Source organism: Lithobates pipiens, unplaced genomic scaffold, assembly GCF_037356315.1.
Source record: "Lithobates pipiens isolate NorthernLeopardFrog02 unplaced genomic scaffold, aLitPip1_a1.2 Scaffold_16, whole genome shotgun sequence".
Taxonomy (NCBI): Eukaryota; Metazoa; Chordata; class Amphibia; order Anura; family Ranidae; genus Lithobates; species Lithobates pipiens.
The window spans coordinates 446,072,343-446,099,494 of record NW_027507748.1 but is presented as its reverse complement, the minus strand read 5'-3'; the positions used below and the strand labels follow the sequence as shown (position 1 = coordinate 446,099,494).

Here is a 27,152-nt window from a genome sequence, read left to right as displayed (position 1 = left end):
AACTCTTCCAAGTAAGTGGTAACAGTTTTGGTCTTTGCCCATGTATATAGTCAGGTGAAGGCAAGATAGAAGAGCTCCCGTGGCTAATAGCCTCCGCTGATTCCAGAAGTGATTATATCTGATTAAAGATCAGACAGTGGCAGTAAATTCTTCCTTATTCAGACAGGCCTCATGTTGCATGCCTGTGCTTGAGTTATGAACCTGGAGCAGTGTTGGTGTTAGACCCTGTTCCTTAACAACAGAGCCACTATTAACGAGAGAAATTTGAACTTCACTCATGGTCTTTTCCCTGTGGGGTACTCTTGGAATGGCTGTGAATAAAGAGGGTTTTGTGCTGGGTACAAGAGAGTTTTGCAGCATCAGAGGCACTAACAGAGTTCCAATAGCTGTCTCTCTGAGGAATCCTGCAATAGGTGGGGTGGCAAAAAATCAGCTTGTATTGTCTGCAGAAAAATAGAAGCCAGAAGTGTGCAACCAGGACTTTACAAGCAAGTCTAGTTGTGAAGTAAAAAAAATAAAAAATTTGAATAAACACCAACTTTACCCATTAGGCCGACCAATGAGACAAAGTTAGGGAAAAAACGCTGAAAATACTAATCTCCTTATACCTCTGCCTTATAAACAGCTTGTATCCATAGCTTTGTGGTATGTCCTGTAGGATGTCATGTATACTACAGAGCCATAAAGACATATATAAGGGAACAGGGAAACCCTGTTATACCTTATCTACATCCCTGGTACCATATAGGGTCCTGGCTTTGCTAGTCACAGTGGGTATCAGAGAGTCTGAGTGCCACTGGAAAGGACCGGCATAGCACCCTGCAGCTAACTATGCTTGTTGCGCCTCGTGCCAAAGTGATCCAGTATCCAGTGCATGAAACTATACAAGCCAGCCCCATAGGGTCTGGGATACAGTTCCCAAGGTGTGCTCAAGGGGCACCAATCTGTAAGCCATAATAGCAGGAAGCAGTCAAATGTTGATAGAAGGGTCAAAAGGAGGTAATAAATCTGGTGAAAAAAAATAAAATTCTTCTCCAAGAGACATGCACAAAAAACTGGAGCCTCGTGACGTGGCCGGGGTCTATATGGTGATACTAGGGGGCAGACCCAGTGAAGCTTTGACAGTTCGTTCACCTGAAGGTAGCAGCATATAACCCATGGTCTCTGAATGGATTTCGGTGTCCTGGGCAATAAAGAATATTAAATAAAAATAATACGTGTACAATTGTTACTTTATTTCCCTTTATATAACACTACAAACTTCCTTCCTCTATCCTCACCACAATTCCTTGTTATCAATTCAGTGGAGGCACATGCTTGGCTAAATAATAAAAAAACTCTACTCCATTTCTAAACTCCACTGTGAATGTCCCTATAAAAAAAAAAAATCCCCTTAAAGTGCATCACTTTTTTCTTGGGCAGAGTAGGAAAGCATTATAACCTCTGTTTTTTTTTTTTTTTTATTTATTAGTGGTCTCTATTCCAAAACATTTTAACATTTTGGTTATCACTGGAATGGGAATAGATGGAAACGATTTCACTGGGCACCTTTTCCAGTGACAGCACTCTAAAAAAATTAATAAAAAAAATAAAAAATAAAATAAAAAAAATCCTCTCTTTAAAGAGCTCCTATTGTGTCTCACATTAGGAAGTTAAGGAAAATTTACCAAAATGGGACACTGGGACCCCACCTATAATTAATAATAATTATAGGCAAACATTTTACTACAATCATTCACTAGATTTTAACTTGCCTCTAGATAAAATGTAAAATTAACTGCTAATGTGAAAAAACAGGGATCTGAAAAAGGTCACTGATAAAGAAAACTCTTCCAGGTTTTCACAGTTTACTAAACTGATCGACAAAGATAATCCTAGGCACGCAACATAAAAAGAAAAAAGAAAAAACACAACATTTCTTACCTGATAGGTAAATACCCCATGATTTGAGGTGTTAATAAATAAAGTATTCTCTACGTTTCCCACTACTCTTGCGAGAAACACTACATCAAATGATGTGTTCCCACCGGGGAGAATTTTCTGTGAAGCAAAGACAGAAGGTCAATCCAATTAAATATGTGATAAAAAATAGCTGACAGTACATTCTGGATTGCTAGGGATACTAACAATGGTTGTAAAAGTAGTATTTTCTTATTAAATTACTACACAATTTTCTTACTCAATTTCCTTCAGATTTACCTTCAACTATGTAGTGCAAGGGCCTGTCTGATTGCAAATTGAAAGGGTTAGGACCTCATATTATATGGTTTTGGTAAATATAAAGGAAAGGTGAACAAGAAAATCGTATAGTGTATGACCAGCCTTGGTGAAATGCTGCGCCTGTCCCCCACCAGCTCTAACACTAAGAACCGAACGATCAAACACCGTAGATTGCTCAGTTTTCAGGGCTCTCTCAGCGGCTCTCCGCTCTAGCATCCTACACCCCCCCCCCCCCGGCTTACTGGAGTATATGTGGGCAGATCCCGACTTCATTGTTGCAATCCTGCCCTAGCATGGATCGGCTCTATGATATCAGCCCGCTGTCTGTTGAAAACAAATCACTACAGGAGAAGTATGCCTAAACAAGCTATGGCTTGCTTGGTGATGCTCTGTTATAACTATTCAATTTGTATAAGTGATTTGAATAAAACTGGAAAATGTTAAGAGGCCTAGTTTCTCCTAGAGAAGAAACAAATGAGAACATACAACTGACAGTAACCTTATGAGTGACTCTATCCTGGTCTGTGTAAATGTCCTTTACAAAACTTGCCTGGTCTTCCAGCTGCTGATGGGTTCATGATCAGCTGAGATTTTACTACTGCTCCAAAAATAATAAAGCAGTAAAAAGGCCAGCTGATCATCATACCTTACTGAACTTCACAAATAGTTACAAAACACAGCTATTAATAGGAGGTCACAGCACAATGTGTACAGCCTTTTTTCCTGGGCTGGCTACAAACCAATTTACTTTTTTTAATTAAAGAATTAATTTCTCATAAATTCTTTATACAGACTCAGTCTCACCCTGAAGTAAACCTGCCATCCAATTAAAAAAACCATATAGCTCAATTGCACTTTAACGTTTATATCATTCAAGGTCGTTAGAAAAAAACTGCAAAAACGTAGTTAATTTTCTTACGAAATAAGCCACAGTCTGGGTAGAACCCCCCCCCCATCCCATGCTACAAAGAAAGGCCCTTGCTCTTTGTACAGAAGCAACAGTCTCTCTGCATAGGGACAACACACCCCTTTAAGTCGCAAGCCAACGCTTCCCAATCAGCATAAATTTTGCGGATTGTGTAGTTAAAAGGTCTGAATGAGCATGTTGACATTTTGCAATGCATTAACAAAGAGCTTTGAATTTCAGAGGTAAAAAATAAAGCTTTATTACAGACATTATAAATGCAGGAATGGGCAGCACAGTGGTGTAGTGGGTAGCATCTCACCTAGTAGTAAAAAGGGTCGCTTGTTTGAATCCAAACCACAACACTACCTGCCTGGAGTTTGCATGTTCTCCCTGTGCCTGCGTGGGTTTCCTCCGGGTACTCTGGTTTCCTCCCACACTCCACAGACATGAAGGTAGGTTAATTAGCTTCTGTCTAAAAATTAGCCCTAGTATAAGAATGGGGACCTTGGATTGTGGGCTCCTTGAGGGTAGGGACCGATGTGAGTGTGCAATAGGGATAGGGACAATTGTAAACACTCACTCAGGTTGAACTGGATGAACTGGTGTCTTTATTCAACCTTACTATGTAACTATGTAATGGTTAAGGTTAGAACTATTGAAGAACCGGACTTCAAACTTTTTTTTTTTATTGGGGGGGGGTAGATAGGTGCTATACAAAAAGGAAATAAATTGCATGCTGTTCAGTAGAAATTCAGCTTTAATCTGCAGTGTATCACATTGCATCACCAGTCTTAGGAAATTCAAGCAGAAATTTATCTAACTGCTAGTCAGTGACACATTGCAAATAAATTGAAATTGCCAGCTTAGTCTGTTGAAATAAACCCCATTTTTACCTATTTAGACTCCATTTGTGCTTGATTTTTCTGAGTATCCCAACAATGCATTTGGTTATTAAAGAAGGGGTTCAAACTGCACTCCAGTGATTGAATAGTTACCAATGAAGTAATTTATAATATAAATTATACATACATATATATATATATATATATATATATATATATATATATATATATATATATATATAGCCATCAAAAAAGGTCTGAAGAGTATCAAAAGTAAATAGTCTGCCCATTAAAAACTCATGCATGCTGCTTCACTACAGGAGCTGCGAATCTTCACACTATAAATTGTGAGAATATTTGTTTAAACTATATAATCATCAGTACTCATTTCACCAACACATGGCTGGGTATATAAAGAGGAACTGCTTTTTTTTTTTTTTTTTTTTTTTTTTTTTTTTTAAGATTCTCAACTCCTTTAGTAAACCAGTATAAAACTTTCATTTTCCAAGCCAAATACAGGTCTGTAGGTGGATATAATCCCACCACAGGAATCATATTCTGAATATAAAGTTTAACAGAAAAAAAAAATAAGTAGGGAGCAAACCAAAAATACATAAGCAGGTCTCTTACCCGGTTTTGAAAAAAAGAAGCATGAAAATGCGATGTGGTTGCTGATATTGATACTAAAGTAATAGTTTCATCTGAACTAGGATTGTGTAAGTATACTTTTTCCATTTTTGGCATTCCCACAGGCCTGCAAGAAAATGTGAAAGCACATGTTAATAAACCTAGAAAATCTCAAATTAAAAAGTTCCTGAAAAACAGTGTTAAGAAGACCCCATATAAGTTTTAACAACATCATGATTAACAAAAAATTATCAAAGAGGAAGTAAACTCATCGATTTTAAACAGTTAAAAAAAAAAAGGCATGCCGGGAATGCTAACTACACATTGGCTGTGCTCTCAGCCAAACTATCAAACCATCCAATGGCTGGTGTCATAACGAATCACATGTGCAGCACCATAGCAGTTGAAAAAAACAGAGGCAAAGATGGCAGCTTCCTTGGCTGAAAACGATAGGGGAGTTTACTTCCACTTTAAAATGTTCCACTTCTTGAAACCAGTTCTACCCCACCCCCATCAATAAATTCACAACATCAAATACAGCAGGAGATAGTCTGATATTTACTAATCGATCCTATGTTTAGGTTAACTCCTGTACTTCAATGGGCACTTGAACATCAGAGTGCTTGTTATCACTTCTTGACATTTTCCCATTTAGAAAATTTGGATCAATAACGGTTTCCTTAACTTTACGGAAAAATTGTGTTCTTTTAACTCCAATGTAGTGCTCCTAAATGTTATTTGAGTTGGTGGGAATCAACACAGGAGTACTCTGTTGTATATGATCCAGACAAGATCCCTCACCATTCACTGCTGGAAAAGGAATATGTGCATGTGTAAGCAACACATATACAAACATTTCATTCTATTTGGATTTTGTGGAAAATTCCCATGTATATAGCTAGCCGATTTGCACACAGGATTTTAATGCGCTTCCAAAATGATGAGTATTGCCTTGTCAAATATTTAAAGAGGAAGTAAACCCTGTAGGGTTTTACTTCCTCTTTATTTCCCTGCAAAGGTAAAGCATAATGGGCTACTATGCATCGCATAGTAGCCCATTATGTGTCACTTACCTGAAACCAAAGCCTGTGATGTCACCGTTGTCCCCACTAGCAGGGAGCATCCATCTTTGCCCCAATTCCCTCCGGGGCCATGAACTCCGGCTCTGTGACTGGACGGAGTCGCGTGATGTCACGCGGGGGCCGCTAGTCATGGTATGACCCCTATTAGAAACAGCATGATGTTCCCTTTCTAAAGTGAACATGCACTGTAGTCGTCGCTTGGGTCTTTCGTAAATGTATCCTAAACCGTGGAGGTGTAGGAGATATTTCAAGCACCTACAGGTAAGCCTTGATATAGGCATACCTGTAGGTAAAAGTGGCTGTACTGGGTGTACAACCACTTTAAGGGTACGATTTCCATGTATGCACTTTTATGAAGACCAATGATACTCTATTACAGGTACACACATTTTGAGAACCAAAATCACATAAAAATATGTTCATGGGAAATCTATGGCAAAATATCTGTATTAGAATCTTGAGATTTCAATCTAATCTGGGCTGCAAAACAGCTTAGCAAATTTAATACACTATCAGCAATGTACACTCCAAAAAAAGAAAAAAAAAAGGCATTACTAATGAATCAAGTACCACATTGCTCTACAATATTCCATGCAAAGCAGCAAATAACTGAATTCATCAGTTATTCGAGTGTAGCTAGCTTAGCAGAAGTGAAGCCACAAACTCAAAAATAAACTGATGATCTAAACCCCCCATTAGCAGGTGTTGTGTGGTAGATCTATCGTAAGGCAAAAGCCACACTAAAAAAAAAAAAAAAAAAAAAAAACATATCCAAATAACGAAACATACATTTGCAGATTATATATGCTTCTGTATAACAAACTGGATTTAAAGAGATTTTTCAAATGTACATTTAATTTAGCAAACATTGGCCAGATTGCTTACTTTAACCAAAGTAAGTATTTTGGAATACACAGATTGGCACGCAATGGCTGAACGTATACTGGGGAATACAAAGAGCACTCCCAAGCAAGCAATGGTATTTTCTATAGGGATAGCGTCAAAACATTGAAATGTTTAATATATATATAAAAAATGTAAACTTCTCTACATAGTATACACGTTTACTTTTATCTTCCCATATCTCACAGATGTAACCATTAACCAAAGCTGTAACTCAAAACTATTTATAAACGAAACAATTCATATAAACAGCACTGGGCTGTTCTTTATAATGTAACATACATGGGGACAATATTGTGGAGCAGAACACAGCATTGCTAAATACAATTACTTTACATCTACAAAGTTTAAGGGGATACTAAACTCTGGTTAAAAAAAAAAAAAAAAAAAAAAAGTCTATTGAAGAAGAAATCAAAGAAAAAACACATTTTTCTTCTTTTGCGGTCTCATCCAAACTGCTTTTTTGTTGTTGTTGTGATCTGGCTACATGTGGCTACGTTCATTCTCCATGGTCCCACTGTAAGAATGCAGCCGATCTCTCTTCCTCACTCCTGAGATGGACTAAGGGCTATGGATTTGTAATGTGGTCATGTGCAATGCTCTATGCACAACACAAGTAAACTGCTCATTCCAAACAGAAGTGAGAAGGAAAAAGAATAGGTACACGGGCTCACAAAAGGTTGTTACAAAGATCATTTTTTTATCCGTAAGAAATTTGTTACGCCAATAACAACAATGTATGTACAAAATGAAGAAAGGGTAATACGGGACCAACATGGAAAAGGGTTCTGTGCAGACCTGCTATTTGATGGAAGCGAGAATGTACAACATGAGGTTGTCCGCTGCAAAATACTCCAACCTTCTGTGTGTCAGTACTTCTGCTAATCCATGCAACATTGACAAGGCCATAGGATAGAAGAACTTTGTCCCCAAGCATGAGCAGTCCTTTTCACTTCACATTAGAACTGAAAAGCAGTAGAGACCCTTTAAAAATACATCCACATTTTAGTGGGGTTGGGTCAGAGCTTGACCTCCTCCACCCCTGACCATAATTGGTCCAGATTAGGGCAGGGGTGTTCTTAAAGGTTTTAATCATCAGATCTAAATATGAAAGCCATTACCTAGTGGGGATCGAATTAGAGACTTTACCAAAATAGCAATGCCAAAGACAAATATGTCGACACTCCGGGCACTCTAACATTTCTGAAAGCTTCAGTAAAGTAGGAGAAAAGCTGAATTTTGACTTGCATGCAAATACCATATTTTAAAGCAAAGAACACAAAGTATTCATAGATCCTTGGACATCCCCAAGCAGCGAATAAGTGTGAGTAGCAGCCAGGCAATCAGAATTGTGACAACAGACCCAACCAGTATCAAAAAGACCCAACTTCAGAGGGCTGCTGCCGCCAGAATTTTGTTGCCAAAAGCTGCATCCGCAGAATATTCCCAGGGCAAACTTTGAAAAAGTATGAACCGAGGAACAAAGACGCCCTTATACAGCTGAGCTGCAGAGACCTGGTGCTGAAATGCCTAGGAAAGACCCACCAATTTGGAAGGATGGGTATGTAAACGTGCAGGAGACTGGTCCTTCAGACATAAGCTTGAGAGATTCGATTTCTGACCTATCTCATGACAGACTTGAAAGCAGGGTGTCGATTGCAAGGTTCAGAAAACAGAAAAGGGAACCAGTCTGATGGAAGCTATAGCTTTGAGGCAGACTAATTGCTTCTGACTAGAAAAAAAGGAGGGAAGACATAGGGACTTTAAATGAAGCAGTTGACAGATTGGGGTTGAGATAAAAAATGGATTACACATACTGATATATAACACATATGAATGGTTGCATGTGCACGTGACATAACCTACATAATTTTATGTGTATACAACACATCGAACATGATATCTAGGTAATAACTTAATACAATTACAAATTTCATAAGATGATTGCATATATGAACTCAGAGGCACACAACGACAAAATATAAAAAGTATAAATTGATGCGACTCAAAAATCCTATTGAAGCATAATAGCTGCATCCTCAGTGCCCGACGCATTTCTGTGAATACACTTCTTCAGGAGCGGATGCTAGGGTGCCTGAATTAAAGAGATACAACGACATAAAAAGATTGAATAGGTACAACCAGAAAAGACAGTATGTCAATTTTGGGTACTTTGATATACATCAAGCTATGGTGTAGGGTGGAAACTGGGCCAAAATAAATGTAAAATTTATACTTTTATATTTTGTCGTTATGTGCCTCCCAGTTCATATATGCAATCATCTTATGAAATTTGTAATTGTATTAAGTTATTACTCAGATATCATGTTCGATGTGTTGTATACACATAAAATTGTAGGTTATGTCACGTGTGCCTGCACATGCAACCTTTCATAGGTGCTATACATCAGTATTACTTATATGTAATAAATCTAATTTTTCATCTCAACCCCAATCTGTCAACTGCTTCATTTAAAGTCCCTATGTCTTACCTCTTTTTTTCTTTTACCCAGGATGGAGGCACATTTTTGTGCTTCACTCAAAGTCCCAAAAACCTACATTTTTTCAATGGCTTCTGACTAGGTCTTTATGAAAAACAAATTTCCATTAGTTTATTTGGAGCAGGTCATAGGTAGGTCTATATGCTTGTTGAGGTGCAAAGCTGATACCACCTTGGGAAGAAATGATGGTCTTGGGCGTTGACAACCTTGTCTTTGTAGGGGGTACAAGGCATAACTATTCCCTGGGACAAGAGATGCTGCAGCCCATTCTGCATATCTGACTGTCCTTGGGCAGTTTTTTGCTGATTTGAGATTAGAAAGCAAAAAAGGGGCAAGAGTTTTGAACTCTATTGTGTACCTCTTTGAAGCCACCAATTGAACCCACAGGTCTGGGGCATTTCTGACCCAGAGACAAGCTGCAAGACTCTCTCCACCCCCCCCCCCCCCCACACACACACTCTTAGGCGTGAAGGCATCCCTTATTGGGAAGGGGGCTTTGGGGAAAATTTGGTGGACTTTGGGGCCCTTTAACCAGTGCCGATTACATTGCCTGTGTAATGTACGCAATGGAGTAAACCCTTGGTTTAATTTAAGTAGTGCCAGGGTATCTTCACCTCACTGCCTTGCCTGTGGAATTCCCTGACTGTGCTCTAGTCCCTCATCAGTTAATATGCTTAATAGCATGTATGCCTAACAGGTTTTGAAAAATGGGAAGGGGGGGGGGGGGGGGTGGTTCAGTGGGCAGGAATCATGTTTTTATCATTGTTTATAGCATCAGATATGCACTTAGATACTACACAGTCATGTGGATGACATGTGGTGACCCATCATAAACATGTCCATGACCAAATTTAGATCCTGACCAATAGTTTAAGTAACAGTACTCTAGGAAGAAGGCTGTAGCAGCATGCTGTATAACAAACCAAATTAATTCTCCATATGAAGTCATTAACAGTGGTTTGACTTAAAATGTGGGAGCTCCTACTAAAATGCAAGACACCCCAAAAAAAACCGGTGGTGATGCAACTTTCATATTTAGCTGCACAAATAAACTTATACTGAAAGCAGCAAGAAGATATACATACAAAAACCACTTACTATAGGATGCTTACTGCAATTAACAGAATGTGGACAGATGCCATTAGGACTGTACTTCCTTGGTCTGCTCAAAGTTCTAACATAGATATGCCTTCAGCAACAGACCACTGTATAGCTGAAAGAGACCAGCCCAGTTCCAGTTACTACCCAGTTACTACCCACTGACTCACCCTAGATCAAGGAACCATTAGGTGGTAAAGTCAATACTAGGATGACAACCTGGAAGCTATATTACACAAACAGGTCAACTACGGCAGTTCGATTATTTTAATACTCATATTATACAGGTTTTATATAGCGCCAACAGTTTGCACAGCACTTTACAACATGAGGGCAGACATTACAGCTACATTACAATTTGGTACAAGAGGAATCAGAGGGCCCTGCTCGTTAAGGCTTACAATCTAAAAAGGAAGGGTCAATTGATACAAAAGGTAATAGCTATGGGGAGATGAGCTGATGGAGGAAGTAAAACAATGTTAGTTATAAGCAGGATAGGCTTCTTTGAAGAGAAGGGTTTTCAGAGATCGCCTAAAGATGGATAGATTAGGGGACAATCGGACAGATTGGGGTAGGGAGTTCCAAAGGATGGGATGGGAGAAGCTCTGGAGAAATCCTGGAGGCGAGCATGGGAGGAGGTGACAAGGGAGCTAGAGAGCAGGAGGTCTTGGGATGCCCGAAGAGAGCATCTCTGTTGGTATTTTGGGACTAGGTTAGTGATGTAGCAGGGGGCAGAGTTATGGATGGCTTTGTAAATTATTGTTAGTACTTTGAATTTTATTCGTTGGGCGAGTCGAAGCCAGTGGGACTGGCAGAGAGGGGTGGAGAACACTGAATGGCTGTTAAGGTGTAGGAGTCTGGCAGCGGCATTCATTATGGACTGAAGAGGGGATAGTCTACGTAAAAAGGTAATCTAATGAGGAGGGAGTGCAGTAGTCGAGGTGAGAGATGACCAGGGAGTGAAAAAGAAGTTTGCTGGTGTCAGTTAAAAAGGGGCGTATTCTGGAAATGTTGGAGGCTAAGGCGGCATGATTTGGACATGGATTGGATGTGGGCCTGAAAGGACAGTTCAGAGTCTAAGGTTACCCCTAGCAACCTGGCACGTGAGGACGGACTGATAGATGTGCCATTAATTTTGACAGTGAAGTCAGGGGAAGGGGCACGTGGGGGAGGAAATATTAAGAGCTCAGTTTTAGATAAAGTTTGAGGAAGTGGTTTGACACCCAGGCTGATATGTCTGTTAGTAGAACAGTGATGCGTGAGGAGATTGATGGGGATGGCTGAGGAACAGAGAGATGGATTTGGGTGTCATCGGCATACAAATGGTAGTGAAAGTCATGGGAGGCTGACCCAGGGAGGACGTGTAGATCGAGAATAGTAGAGGTCCAAGGACAGAGCCTTGGGGGACCCCAACGGAAAGGGGAGTTGGAGAAGAGGAAGTGGAGTTGTAGGTGACACTGAAGGTGCGATGAGAGGCAAGATTCAAACCAACGGAGAGTGCAGCCTTGGAGACCAAGCAAATTTAGTTTTTTGAGGAGGAAGGGGTGGTCGACTGTATCAAAGGCACCAAAAAGGTCTAAGTGTAAGAGTATGGGATGATGACCGTTGGTTTTGGCTGTTAGCAAGTCGTTTGTGAGTTTTAGGAGGGCAGTTTCAGTAGAGTGCTGTGGAGACTGAAGGGGATCAAGACGGTTATTCTCAATGAGGTGGTCGCTCAGTCGGTTGTAGACTAAACGTTCAAGGAGTTTGGAGGCAAAAGAGAGTAAAGAGATGGGTCTTAAGTTGTTAAGATTGGTGGAGTGTGAGGCCTTTTTGGTATGGGAGTGACTAGCGCATGTTTTAGAGGGTTGGGGGAAGATGCCAGTAGAGAGTGATAGGTTGAAGATATGAGTTAAGGAGAATAGGATTGAGTCAGATGATGACCGTAGTATTTGAGAAGGAACAGGGTCCAGGGGGCAGGAGGTGAGGTGGGCATCAGAAAAAAGTTTAGTGACTTCCTCTATAGTAGCTGGGTTAAAAGAGGGAAGTATTGATAGTGCAGGAGGACAAGTAGTGTAAAGTGAGGGAGATGTCTGTAGAGCGGAGATCGAGACGAATTTGCTAATCACTTCAAAAATAAGATTGAGACATCTCCTGGGCAGTGAGTAAGTTAGTGGGTGGGGGTAATGAAGGACGAAGTAGAGTGGTAAACATATAAAAGAGTTGACGGGGACTGCATGATAGGGTGTTAATGAGAGTGATAAAGTAGGTCTGTTTGGCAGTGTGGAGACAGGATTGTTATTTTCGGAGGGCAGATTTATATTGGCTGAAATGTTGCTGCAACTTAGTTAACGCCACAGACGCTCAAGAGCGCGGCTGCGTTTGAGACTTCTGGTATTGTCTGTCTGCCAAGGTTGTAGCAAACTGGGCCTGATTCTGTGCGTAGTGAGGGGGGCTAACAGTGAACGGTTGTAGACAGAAGTAGCCAAGTTGGGGCAGGACAAGGATGAGATTTTGTCATAGAGACAATCTGTTGCAGAAAAAAGAAGAGAAGGATTAAGATGGCAAAGGTTTCTACGGGTAATAGTTTGGTATTTGGAAAACAAGGAGGAGGCAGACAAGGAGAGAGTGTAACCAATAAGATGGTGACCAGATAGAGGAAACGGAATATTGGAGAGGGTGTGCGGAGTGCATAGGTAGGAGCAGGTGAGGTCAAGGCAGTTGCCAACAGAATAGAAGCACTTGTCCATTGTTTTAGGTCAAATGAGGTTAGGCTCAGCAGCTTAGAAGTAGCAGGAGTGTTCCGATTAACAGGGATGTTGAAGTCTCCAAGAATGATTGTTGGAATTTCAGAGGAGAGAAAGTAAGGTAGCCAGGAAGAGAAATAGTCAAGGAAGTTTGATACCGGTCCAGGGGGCCAATAGATCACAGCAATTCTCAATGAAACTGGAGAAAATAGACGAATACAGTGAGCTTCAAATGAAGAGAGGGACAAAGAGGGGGGTGGATGAAGAACTTGAAAAGTGCTTTGAGGGGATAGGAGAATTCCAACACCACCTCCTTTCCGTCCACTAGGCCTGGGAGAGTGAGTCCACAGAAGGCCACCATAGGAGAGAGAAGCAGGAGAAGGAAGGTCAGATTCTTGAATCCAGGTCTCAGTAATTGAAAGTAGGTTCAGGGAGTTTGTGATAAATAGGTCATGGATGGTGGTGAGTTTGTTACAAACAGAGCAGGCATTCCAAAGGGCACAGGAGAAGCGGAGGCTGGCTCTAGGCTGAAGAGGAATAGAAATGAGATTGATGGCAGCCACAATCCATACAGAGGATGGAGGGTGCAGAGAACATTGTCTGAAAGTAAATGATAGGGGGATACTGATAGGTTCCTTTTGAAAGAAAATTATACTTCAAGAAATGTAACTTAGAACAATGTTAGAAAAGTTTATGAAATGATTTAAGATGCAATTCCTGATCTACTTCCTTGTGCTGTCTAAGCGACTCAATGTAATAAATCACTATGACAGCTGGGCAACCAACATTTAGGGACTGAGAAATCATCATTGCGATAGATTTCCTTTCAAAAAGAGAAAGGTTGAAACCAAAACTTTTCTAGAGACTCTAGTGGTAGAGGCAATTAGCTTTCTATGAACAATGTTTTCTCAGTTTCTGAAGCTGGGAAAGTCTGACTCTCGGCCTCACCACTGTATGATCATGGGTGATGATGGCAAAGTACGTGAAGCTCCTGTTTATAGTGGAAGAACCTTTTTCCTGCTTGGGATTTGCTTAGCTTTGACATGAAGAGGAGGGGCCAGCCACATGCTCTGATTGGTTAGTTTAGCACCAAACAGTAGCAGTTACATGCAGCTGACATTGTATGCATTATCAGAGCCTCCAGCTGACAGGCTTTGTAGACGGTTGTCGCTTGCCAATTTAGCACACATATGCTAAGCAGGGAGAAGGTAGGATCAAATTATAACCACAACTGCAGTGGTGTAAAAATCTTAGTATATTTATGTATGGACAAATCAGTTGATCAAACCTTCCCCTTGCCTGAAAAAAAAAATAAAAAAAAAAAGATGAGTGCCCTAATCTTACAAATTGTGCCAATTTCTGCTAGTAGAATTCCAGAGGAAAAAAAAAAATACATAAAATGTGTTTCTGTGATGGGTAAAACAAATAAGTTTCAAAACAGAATAAATATAAACATTATGGACGCTGACCGAAGTAGACACGAAAACAAATAGGTTTTCATTTGCTTATGCAATAGCTACAGTGGTATTTACTCTCCAGAGTAACAAAATATGCATTGCAAAATAGGTATTAAAAATAGGCAAAAACAAAGGCTAAAAATATACACTGCAAGCAAACCTTGCTTGTAAATAAGATAAGGGAAATCAGACACTATACAATAACTACACAAACCTCTTGTGCAAGTAAAAAAAAAAAAAAACAAAAAAAAAACAACTTTGCTTGTCTATGCAAATAACCTAATAAAAAGTAAAAAAAAACACGCTTAGCTGGTCAATGTGTACCAAGCGCTACTGCTGCTAAAGAACATTTTTAGTGCTGACCTTCAAGAAAATGTTATTCAGCAACAAGTTCCATTTTCATACAAAGATTTCATGCAACATTGAAACTTTAAAAGTGTCTAGGTACATGTCATTGACAGAATGAATCGCTTAGCGAAGTTTACATGAAAAAGTACCTACTGAACATAATATCTTTTAGACCTGAAAATTGGAGGAGCACTTGCCAAGTGTTCCAGCTGCACTGCTTGGCACATGCGTGTTTTTAGACTTTGATGCAGAGCTATATCAGTTTAGGACTATGACCCACAATTGTAAAGTCTAAAATGGACACAAAAAAAAAAAAAAAAAAAAATAAAGGTTTTCCAAGCAAACTCAGCTTAAGACGGAACAAAGTAAATTTATACTTGGTCTACAAAACGAGGTGAAGCCAAGTAAAAATTCATTTTGCAATGAATACCCAATCGTGCACAGAAAAAAATAAAATAAAAAAAAATAAAGATTCCCCCCACCCTCAGTTTTACACTCTTGGGATGTGGCCAGCAGAGATTGCTGGACACTATCATAGATGGAGATCTAGCTTGCTTCCTTCAAGGTTGCATAACTAATGGTAGACCGCTTGTCTGACTGTAACCCGATTGTTTTGCCCATGCAGATGGAGAATCCAGTGTTGCAGGGCCATTGTGGTAATAGGAGGCTTGGCTTTTACCGATGATCATGTTCTCTGAACATACCTCCCCCAGCCTGAAAGACTGGCATCTGATTGTTTTTAGCACTTTCCCCATCACCTGAGAGGCACCGTTTTCAGGGTCCATCCATTGGAACCATACACATCAATGTGTGGACACATTTTAACCAATCCCTTGGACTGCAACATGGCAATCTTACACATTGGCTGTTCCCTTGGTCTGGATGGTGTTTCCTGCCTCAGCCCTGGACCAGACGCTTTATCTGAGGCCCCCTTCATCTCCCTTCAGTAGCTGAATATGTTGAGCTGACTTTTAATTCTTGCATCATACTCCTGATAAGTGGATGGGAACCACAAAATGCGTAGCATTTTTAGGGTGCCAATGCCAAGACAGTTTGGCTCTTACAACTCACATCTGCACAGAATATTTTTAATTATATATACATACATACATACATATACACACACACACACATACACACACACATATACACACACACACACACCGCTTGTTCATTGCCCTGGTTCAGTTAGCTGTTGTAGAGCTGATTGCAAAGCCGGGCATGCAAATGTAAGAGCAGCCTTTAAGAGCAGTTCAAACTTCCTCTACTGAATCTTTGAATTAAAGAACATCTTCAATTGGTACAGTGAGATATTGAAGACTGAGGCGGCAGGATCTACTATAGAACTGATTTTTAGTGAAATCTTTTGCTAAGCAACTTTAATGTTAAAAAAAAAAAAAAAAAATCTATTCTGGATTGACTATCTTGATGAACTGTCCATTCTACTTGTTGGTGGTTAGGAATTGTGTCTTTTTAGATTTAGCAGGTCTCTTTCCACCCAAAGGAGCATGGTGAGATGGGAGGAGAATCAAGTTAGACTATGCAGAGGCTTTTGCGCACAGCAGAAACAAGCCTATCCACATTGGCAAATATAATGCATGAAGCTATAACATCAGATGTATAAAGAGCCTGGGGGGGGGGTAAGAAATTGTATGTGGCTTCCCACACCTATGCATTTTTAGGGCTTTTTGCATTTTGCTGATTTGCACCACAGACCATGCTCCATAGGAAACAATGGTAAATGGACTGTAGTACAAATCTGCAAAATGCCCTAAAAATGCATAGGTGTGCTTTTGAGGCCTGGACAGCAATGGATGTGTTAAAGCAATTAGCAGTCCAAGGTACGTGACACAGTTGCAGACAAAATTTGCTCTAAGCAGGTAGACCGCTTGTTGCAAATAGAGCTAGAATGAAATAGAGCTAAAATTATATGCACAAACCTGGTAGTTAAAATCAGGTCCTGCTCTGATGGAAGGGAAGCATGGTCACTCAGGGGTTAGGTGTTTAGGACTTCAGAAAAGCAAACGTTTGTCTGAGCTTTTACCTACATGTGAGGGTATTCCCTTATGGTACACTCATGGAGTAGAGTGGAATACAGGGTAAGCGCATCCAACTAGGAGTATACAGCAAACCATGTGCAGACTGTCCTGTGTAGGGCAGGCCTTGTGGCAAAAGGGGAGGGCAAAAAGCACTAGAGTACCTTTTAAAGGGCTCTAGAAGAAAGTGGTGGAAAAGATGGTTAAAAATATATATATAGTTAACCACATGTAATTCTACGTCGGCAGAATGGCATGTACGGGCACAAGCACGTACCCGTAAGTGCTTGCCTTCCAGTGGGTGGGGGGTCCGATCGGACCCAATCCCGCTGGCTGCGGCGGTCCGTTTCACTTCATGAGCGATCCGGGATGAGGGGATGGCCGTTGGTTTCTGGCCATCCCCTCTCGATCGCTCCTGGCGAATGAGAAGCTTCCCCTGCCTGTGTAGTGTAAACACAGCAGGGAGGAAGTGATGTCACTCTCCTCGGGGCAGACTTTTTGACCGGACTGCGAGGAGAGGACATAGTAAGTGTGCACCAACACTACACTGACACGTAGGTACACATAGGCACACAAACCTACATCAAATTTTTATAGCATCAGGGCACCCACCATTTATTACCCAATAAAGGTTTAACCCCCTGATCACCAGGCGGGTGACATCAATTCGATTTTAGGATCAGGGTCTGCGTTGCCCAGGGCAGCGCTAGGTTAGTGCCAGTACCACTAACACCCACACACAAAGCATACACCTCCCGTAGTGGTATAGTATCTGAACAGATCAATATCTGACTGATCAGATCTATACTAGCGTCCCCAGCAGTTTAGGGTTCCAAAAAAATGCATTGTTAGCGGGATCAGCCCAGATACCTGCTAGCACCTGCGTTTTGCCCCTCCGCCCAGCCCACCCAAGTGCAGTATCGATCGATCACTGTCACTTACAAAACACTAAACACATAACTGCAGCGTTCGCAGAGTCGGGACTGATCCCTGCGATCGCTAACAGTTTTTTTTAGGTAATGTTTTATATTTAAATCCTGAAGGCAGTGCTTGGTTTTCGGGGTCCCGTACGCGGCTAGGCTCCCAAAAATTCCCATGTGGTATCCCCGTACTCGGGAGAAGCAGTAGAATTTTGGGGTGTAATTTCACATATGCCCATAGCATGTGTGAGCAATATATCATTTAGTGACAACTATGCAAAAAAAAAAAAAAAAGTTTGTAATATTCCCGCAACTTGTGGCAAAATATAAAATATTTCATGGACTCAAAATGCATCTGAGTAAACAGCTTGGGGTGTCTACTTTCCAAAATGGAGTCATTTGGTGGGGTTTTGTGCTATTTTAGCATTTTATGGCTTTCGAAACTGTGATAGGTAGTGAGGAGTGAAATCAAAAATTTGCACCCTTAGAAATCCTGAAGGCAGTGATTGGTTTTCGGGGTGCCGTACGCGGTTAGACTCCCAAAAAGTCCCACATATGTGGTATCCCCATACTCAGGAGAAGCAGAATATATTTTGGGGTGCAATTCCACATATAACTATGGCATGTGTGATCAATATATCATTTAGTGACAACTTTTTGTAAACTTTTTTTTGTGTGTGTCATTCAATCACTTGGGACAAAAAAATTAATAAAATAAAATTATTCAATGGGCTCAACATGCCCCTCAGCAATTTCCTTGGGGTGTCTACTTTCCAAAATGGGGTCATTTGGGGGGGGGGGGGGGGGAGGGTTGTACTGCCCTGCCATTTTAGCACTTCAAGAAATGAGATAGGCAGTCATAAATTAAAAGCTGTGTAAATTCCAGAAAATGTACTCTAGTTTGTAGACGCTATAACTTTTGCGCAAACCAATAAATATACGCTTATTGAATTTTTTTTTTACTAAAGACATGTGGCTGAATACATTTTGGCCTAAATGTATGACTAAAAAATGGAATTACGTACCGGTAATGTCCTTTTCCAGGAGTCTTTCAGGACAGCCACCTTAGAGAGACACCGGCTCCTCCCCTCTGAGGAAACACCGCCTTCAATTTCATAATTTAAGCCTCCTCCTCCCTTCGTTCCTCAGTTCTTCCAGAGTACCTCCGGCCAAACTGGGGAGACACAAGAACACGTCAAACAAATAAACTTTTTAAGTCTTACCTGACGATCTCATGCAATGAGTTCCCGATGATCTGCAACAATTTGGGTGGGAACCGGTGCTGTCCTGAAAGACTCCTGGAAAAGGACATTACCGGTACGTAATTCCATTTTTCCCCAATCGTCTTTCAGGACAGCCACCTTAGAGAGGATAAGCGAGTATATTACCTTAGGGTGGGACTACTGCCTGTAGCACCTTTCGACCAAAGGCTTGGTCTTTGGCTGACAGAAGATCCAGTCTATAGTGTCTCACAAACGTAGAGAAACTGGACCACGTTGCAGCTCTACAGATCTGTTCCGGAGACGCACCAGCCCACTCTGCCTGAGAAGTTGCCACGGCCCTGGTTGAGTGTGCTCTAATGCCCGCTGGAGGATCTAATCCCCCTGCCACGTATGCCTGCCCAATGGCTAACCTTAACCATCTAGCTATGGTACGTCTAGAGGCTTTGGAACCCTTCCTGGCCCCTGAAAATAAAACAAAAAGTGAATCTGTCTTTCTGAACTGACTTGTGCAGTCTAAATAATAAAGAACACATCTTCTAACATCTAGTCTGTGAAACATGTGATCCTGTTCTCTAACTGGATTTGAACAAAATGTAGGTAGCACGATCTCCTGCATCCTGTGGAAACTAGAAGCTACCTTAGGCAAAAAGGCCGGATCTATCTTCAAAACCAGACGATCCGGAAAAGCCTGAAAAAAGGGAGCCCTGACAGAAAGGGCTTCGAGTTCACTTACTCTTCTTGCTGTAGTGATCGCTACCAAAAACACCGTTTTGAGAGTGATCAGCTTTAATGAGCAAGATTCTAACGGCTCAAAAGGTTCCCCTGTGAGAACCTGTAAAACTAAAGAAAGATCCCAAACCGGGAAGGGGGAGCTTGAAGCTGGTCTTTGCCTACCTAGGGCCCTGAAGAACCTTACGACCCAAGGATCTGACGCTAGATGTTTCTCTAAAAACACGCTCAAAGCGGAAACCTGAGCTTTTAGTGTTCCAAGCGCTAACCCCTTATCCGCCCCTGCCTGTAGGAACTCTAGAACGGCTATAGGGCTAAGCACGTTGAAGGAACCCTCTGAACACCAGCTGTTAAACCGTTTCCATACCTTTAAGTAAATGGACTGGGTTTCCTTTTTCCTACAGTTTAGAAGAGTGGCTACCAACCGGTCTGAGAAGCCCTTGGCTTTTAGCAATTCTTCCTCAGAAGCCACGCTGCCAGGTTCCATCGTCCTACCTGAGGGCAGAACACCGGACCTTGAGACAGGAGATCCTCCTGCACTGGGAGAATCCAGGGGGGTTCTACAGACAGGCCCTTCAAGATCGAGAACCACGGCCTCCTGGGCCAGTGAGGTGCAATTAGAATGAGGGTAGTGTTCTCCACTTGAAATTTCCTTAATACTGCTGGAATGAGCACTGGAGGGGGGAAAGCATAGCACCTGGAGAAACCCCAACTCTGTGCTAGTGCGCCCACCGCCAATGCCCCGTCCCCCCTGTTTATGGAGAAGAACGTTGCTACCTTCGCATTTTCCCTTGCGGCAAAGAGATCTATTGCAGGAATCCCCCATCTCCGGGTGATCATTTCGAATATTTCCTGCTTGAGAACCCAATTGCCTTCTCTCAGAGTTCTCCTGCTGAGAAAATCTGCCACCTGATTTTGTTCTCCCTTCAAGTGGACTGCTGAAAGGGACAGGATATTTGCTTCGGCCCATCTGAGGATGGCTTCCGCTAGGGCCCATAAGGACTTGCTCCTGGTGCCCCCCTGTCTGTTGATGTAAGCTACCACCGAGGAGTTGTCCGACCTTACCCTTACGTGATTCCCCCGAAGCTCCTTCTGAAAGGTTCTGAGAGCTAGATCTACTGCCCTCAGCTCCCTCCAATTCGAGGATCTCCTCGAGTCCCTCTTTTCCCAAATACCCTGTATTAATTGGGAGTCTAGGTGTGCCCCCCAACCTGAGCTGCTTGCATCGGTCGTGACCACCCTGGAGGTTGGCATGACCCACTCTAGACCTTGGGACAAATTTGCTCCCTTCCTCCACCACCAGAGGGACCTCTTTACCTGATCTGGAATCGAAACCAGAGAATCCAAAGATTCCTGGCTGTGATCCCAAACCTTCAGCACAAATAATTGTAGAGGGCGGTAATGTAACCCTGCCCACTGAACCGCTGGAAGAGCGGATGTCAGCAACCCTAGCGCTGACATGATCTTCCTTATGGAGTTCTGGTGGTTGCCCTGAAGACACAACAGAGCCCTGTCTATCTTTTGAATTTTTTCCAAAGGAAGAAAGACCCTTTGTACTGTTGAGTCCAACTCGTACCCTAGGAAAGTGACCCTCTGGGAAGGGATTAAGTTGGATTTCTCCAGGTTCAGGAGCCAACCCAGGCTTACTAACAGGTTTCTTGTGACCTGTAAATCCTGAATTAATTGTGCTGGGGAAGGGGCAAACAGAAGGAGATCGTCGAGATATGCGATCACCGAGACTCCCCTGAGACGCAGAAATGCCAGAACTTCTGCCATCACTTTGGTGAAGATTCGGGGGGAAGAGGATAGTCCGAAAGGAAGCGCTCTGAACTGAAGGTGTAGTACTTCCATTGGAGTTCTCACTGCCAGTCTGAGAAAACGCTGGTGGGACTCTGCGATTGGAATATGCAGGTATGCATCTTTCAGATCTATTGATGCCATGAAGCAGTTCGGAGGTAGGAGTGCTTTTACTGAGTAAACCGAATCCATCCGAAACCTTCTGTAGGTAACTGAGACATTCAGGGGCTTCAGGTTCAGGATGAGCCTGAACTTTGCCGAAGGCTTGCGAATCACGAAGACGTGAGAGTAGAAGCCTCTGCTTGTCTCTCCTTCTGGAACCCGTACTACCACCTCCTGTTCTTCCAACTCCTGAAGAGAGGAAAGAAGGGCAGATGATTTTTCTGCGCATTTTGGCAGCTCGGTGACAAGGAACCTCAGAGGAGGGAGTTCCGAAAACTCCAAATGGTAACCTCCTCTGACGATCCCCAAGACAAACTGATTGGAGGAAATCATTTCCCACTGTGGGAGGAAGGCCCCCAATCTTCCTCCCACCGTGACCCTGTCACTGAGATTTTTTGGGCTGTTCAGGAGGGCGAAAAATTGCTCCCCCGGGTCCCTTGCTTTTGAGTCCCCAACTTTTCTTCTGCTGAACCGTACGGGGTGGTACAACCCTTTTCTGGGGACGAGTCTTTCTTTTGGCTTGTTCCCCAATTTTCCTTTTAACAGGAAAGGCCTTTCTTTTGTCTGCTGTGCGATCTAGCACCGCTTCAAGGCCTGGTCCAAACAGTAGATCTCCTGTAAAGGGGATTCCACAAAGTTTAAGTTTGGATGCATTGTCTCCAGGCCAGGTCTTCAACCATAAGGCTCTCCTGGCAGAGTTGGTCAGGGCCAAGGACCTTGCCGACATCCTCACGGATTCCGCCGAAGCGTCCGCTATGTAGGCTATCCCTTTAAGAAGCATGGGAAAGGAGGATAGAATAGTCTCCTTTGCTGTCCCTGCTTCAATGTGTGCGCTAATCTGGGTGAGCCAATACTCCATGTTACGGGCCACCACCGTGGATGCCATGGCTGGCTTAAGATTTCCCTGTGACGAATCCCAGGCCTTCTTAAGAAGGTAATCCATCCTTCGATCCATAGGGTTAGACAGTACCCCCATATCCTCAAAAGATAGATCAGTGTGTCTGGACACCTGGGAAAAAGCAGCGTCTAGTCTGGGAGATTTATTCCAGACGAGAGTCTCTTCCTCCGAAAAAGGAAACCTACGTCTTAATGCCCCAGAAAAGAAAGGTTTCCTTTCGGGATCCCGCCATTCCTTCTTGATGGTATCGATCAAGACGTCATGCACTGGGAACACCCGCTTCTTTTGTTCCCCCATGCCCTTGTACATCCGATCATGGAGTGACAATGTCTTAGTTTCTTCTTGAATACCTAAAGTGGTATGAATCGCTCCCAAGAGCTCATCCACATCCTCCAGGGAAAGCTTATACCGCGAGATTCTGCTGGATTCCCCATCCAGCATCTCTGCGTCAGACTCCCCCTGGGAGTCTGAAACGACACTGTCAATTTCCTCCTCAGCTTCCTCCCTGGGACCCTCTGAATTCTCTCCCCTTGCAGGAGGAACATCCACAGGGCTGGATGGTACACTCTGCTGCGCTGGTGTAGGAGTGCTCGGAGGCTGGGGCCACTGAAAACTGGAAAAAAAGTTTTGGAAGGACTGAAAGGTACCAGAGAGTTCCTTCATAGAAGCTACCAGATCTACACCCTGCTCTACTGCCTGTTCCTTAAGTAAATCCTCAATACATTGTTTGCAAATAGCTTTAGACCAAGAGTCTCCCATAGACGTTCTACATGAAGGGCACTTCTTCTTAGAACCATGGGGGGACTTGCTCGTGGCTTTCTGAAAGACACAAAATACAGGAAGGGGCAGCATGAGCCTAAAAAACAGCAACACCAGCGCTACATAGAGGACCACCGGGAGTGCCCCCCCTAGGATCAACCATCACCAGGATCCCAGACACACTACCCTTCCCCCCGACCACCAAGGAGGAACACCAGTGGAGCTACTGGATACAAGTAAGGGAACACCTCCCCAGGTTTCCTCTTACCTTCGAGTGGCTGGTGCTATTATCTCCAGGAGTTTTTGAAGCCTCTGCCTCGGACATTCTCCCGTTGAGGAAGCGTGGTACGAATACGCCTCTAACAGCTACCTGTGCAACTGTGAAGAGAGGCCGCACCAGCCGAACGCTAGGTTCCCTTTCACGTGCCGCGTCCGGAACCGGAAGACGCGGATCGAACGAAGGGGTCCGCCCCCACCGGAACTGACGTCGCCCGCCTACCGGTCCGGCTTCCAGCTCCCAGCCGGCTGCGTACACAGGGGGGCCCTGGACGCCTTCGTTCAGCACCCCACTGGGCGAAACGCAAGGATGAACCTCTCCAAAGACTTCCTGCTTTCCCCAAGCGAAGATTGGAGTGCGTGTAAAGGTCAGTCGAGTATTCAGCTTCCCCAGCCGACTGGACTGTTTGTTCCGTTGAAACCCCCGCGGGTGAACGAACGGACGACCCCATAAACTTCCCGCTTTCCCCAAGCGGAGTTTAGGGTATATGGACAGTACGAACACTTCAGCTCCCCGCTGATAGGACTGTCCTGGACCGACCGATGAACGGTCGGATAGCCGAACGGGGCCAGGGCTCCGCTCGGGTGGCTTCAGTTTCACCAACCGAATTTAGCCTAAGGTTCCTTGGCGATGTCTCCCCGCCGGAGGAAACACCATAACTGAGGAACGAAGGGAGGAGGAGGCTTAAATTATGAAATTGAAGGCGGTGTTTCCTCAGAGGGGAGGAGCCGGTGTCTCTCTAAGGTGGCTGTCCTGAAAGACGATTGGGGAAATTTAGTTTATTTGATTTTTGTTATCACAAAAAAGTAGAAAATATCTTTTTTTTTTCAAAATTTTCAGTCTTTTTCCTTTTATATCGTAAAAAAAAAAAAAATCGCAGAGGCAATCAAATACCATCAAAAGAAAGCTCTATTTGTGGGAAGATAAGGACGCAAATTTCGTTTGGGTACAATATTGCATGACCGCGCAATTACCAGTTAAAGCAGTGCAGTGCCAAATTGTAAAAAGACCTCTGGTCCTTAGGCTGACAATTGGTCCGGGGCTTAAGTGGTTAAATATCGGTCAGGGGTCTTAAACATTAAACATGCTACCCAAAAACATAGAAAACATTTACTACCCCTTTCCAATACATGCACTTTTCCCCATGATTTTACTTTTAAAAGTTTCAAAATACAGAGAACCATCTCTTGCTTCTGTCAAAAATGTAGCAAGCTCATAACTTTGTGCATACAGTCTCTGCTACACTGAAATAGCAAACTGTTATCAGCCCTGCTCAGTTCTTTGTGGACAACATTAGGAGTAAGCTGCATAAGCCAGCACTGATCCTCAGTAGGACATGAAGTGTTACCAGCAGGATCACCAATTCAAAACCCATCTCTCAAGACCTGGTCTTCAATAGTCATGCAGTTAAAGCCAGCCCAGGAAACCCACATACAAAGTCCTAAACTGAAACACATCTGGGTGCAAGGACAATGCTTCCGATCCCAGGTGCTGTTGGCAGAGGTGGTCTTCCTGCCATTTGTCCATTCCTGAAATGTGCACAGCAGACAAGGCTGGAATATGAAGTTTTGCCCAGGACAAAAATCTCTACTTCTCTTGCTTTGGCGGACTTCTGGCTTCTGTCTGATGGTTGAGGATTGCTACTGCATTAGCATTGCCTGACTTAACCAGGACACTAATGGCTCTAGAAGGTTGATCACAAGATGGGACTCTACCAGCTGGCATCCATTGTGAGGATCTTCCAAAACATCAGAATCAAGGATTTACCCTACTCCACAGTTGAATTCCTGAGCCACCAGGCCAGAGATAACCTGGTCAGGGAAGTTTTTTTTGTCCTAAGGGACTGAAACATTTTGTCCTACGATGTCAGAGCAGTGCAATTTGCATCAATACAAAATGAGTGGGCACAAATCGCACTGCAAGAAATCCCATGCTAATTTACTATGAACGTGGTGCGATTCCTGTCCAAATCGCATGCAATTTCCCCCACTGCTCCTGTGTGTATAGAAGCACCATCTAGTGGCAGAGGGAGCTCTATTCCAGTAAGTAGGTAGAGACAGATTCTATATACACTCACATGCGATTCTTTATAGTGCGATTTGCACCAATTTTTTTTGTGTTGATGCAAAACGAATCACAAAGTATCGGTACTCAGTACCAGCAAGTACTTAACCTAAAGTATCTGTACTCACCGATAAAAAAACGGCATCGGTGCAACCCTAGTTTAAGTGGGAAGTGGATCAGAGTAAATGGAATTGCCTCAAAAAAGGAGGTTACCATCAAGTCCAGAACTCCCATGCAGAATACAGTTCGGTGGCTCCTGGACCGGAACACACTAGAAACCGTGTCACAGCTCTCGAACTGAAAAGTGCTCTGAGGTAACCGTACACAAAGGTCAGTAAAGTGCTACAAGCCAAGCACAGCCAAAATGTCCAAAGGTCACATTCTAGGAAGTCCAACTGGGTCTTGGTGCAGCCGCTCACAAAATTGAAACTTGACTGAAGAAAAAGTATTCTTCGGATAAAAAGAAAAAATTGCTACTAAAAATGGTTCAAAATGTTTGCTGCTCTCTATCGAGAAAAGAACATCCATCCTTCCAGAACACTGGCAAAGGACATAGGCATTCTGGAAGTGAAAGCGATTTCAGGCTGGTCACTTTGTTTTGCCAGTGTCCAAATCCTCCTGTAGATATCAGTTTATTCCAATTGTCTGAATTCTGTGTCCCTCAATTAACTAGAAAGACTTTTTTTTTTTATGTCATTTGTTTATCTACCCTTTCACAGAGACAAGGCAGCCAGGAAATCGGTTAACTAAATATAGAATACAACTACAACATGGAATGTTTGATTTTTAAAATGACAGTTAGAAGACAAAAGGTAGTTGCATTTTCCACTGCTTGTGTATAAGGTGTGCCCTCAGATCAAATATTAGCTAGTTATGGAAATGCTGGTTATGTGCCAAATCTGAGAAATCTTAGTTTAATCACTTCAATACAGGGCATTTATACACCTTCCTGCCCAGACCAATTTTTAGCTTTCAGCACTCTCGCACTTTGAATGCCAATTACTCAGTCATGTAACACTGTACCCAAACAATTTTTATCATACAAATAGAGCTTTCTTTTGGCGGTATTTAATCACCACTAGGTTTTTTATTTTTTGCGACATAAGTGAAAAAAGAGCAAAAATTTTGAAAAAACGCACACTTTAGTTTCGATGATAAAATTTTGCAAATAAGTAATTTTTGTTCATAAATTTGGGCCAAAATTTATCGGCTACATCTCTTTGGTAACAATAAACCAAATTAGTGGATATTATTTAGTCTCTAAAAGTGTTTCTAAAGGGTTCACATTTTTTAAAACAACAAACATGTCATACTTACAGCATGGACCCACTTTCTCAGGTACACCACTGGCGATCCTGGCCCCTCCTCTCACTGAGTGCCCCCAGAGGAAACGGCTTACTATGGGGGCACTCATGCGCACCCTATTCTGAGCCACCTCTGTGTCTATGAGTGCGCATCTCTGCCCTGCCCTTGATCCCTCCTCACTGGCTGCGATTAACAGTGGGAGCCATTTAAGATAAACTAAAATAATGTGGTTGCATAAGTGTGCACACCCTCTTATAACTGGGGAAGAAGA

At 42.7% G+C, this 27,152-nt stretch overlaps 1 protein-coding gene across 1 annotated transcript in view; it reads right to left on the bottom strand.

The window, feature by feature from the left end:
• TMEM131 (transmembrane protein 131) overlaps positions 1-27,152 on the bottom strand; it is a gene marked incomplete in the record, with an annotated part of 262,694 nt that overhangs the window by 114,465 nt on the left and 121,077 nt on the right. Inside the window, 2 exon segments of the mRNA XM_077482768.1 lie at positions 1,924-2,040; positions 4,600-4,723. Of these exon segments, the coding sequence (XP_077338894.1) occupies positions 1,924-2,040; positions 4,600-4,723 (241 nt within the window).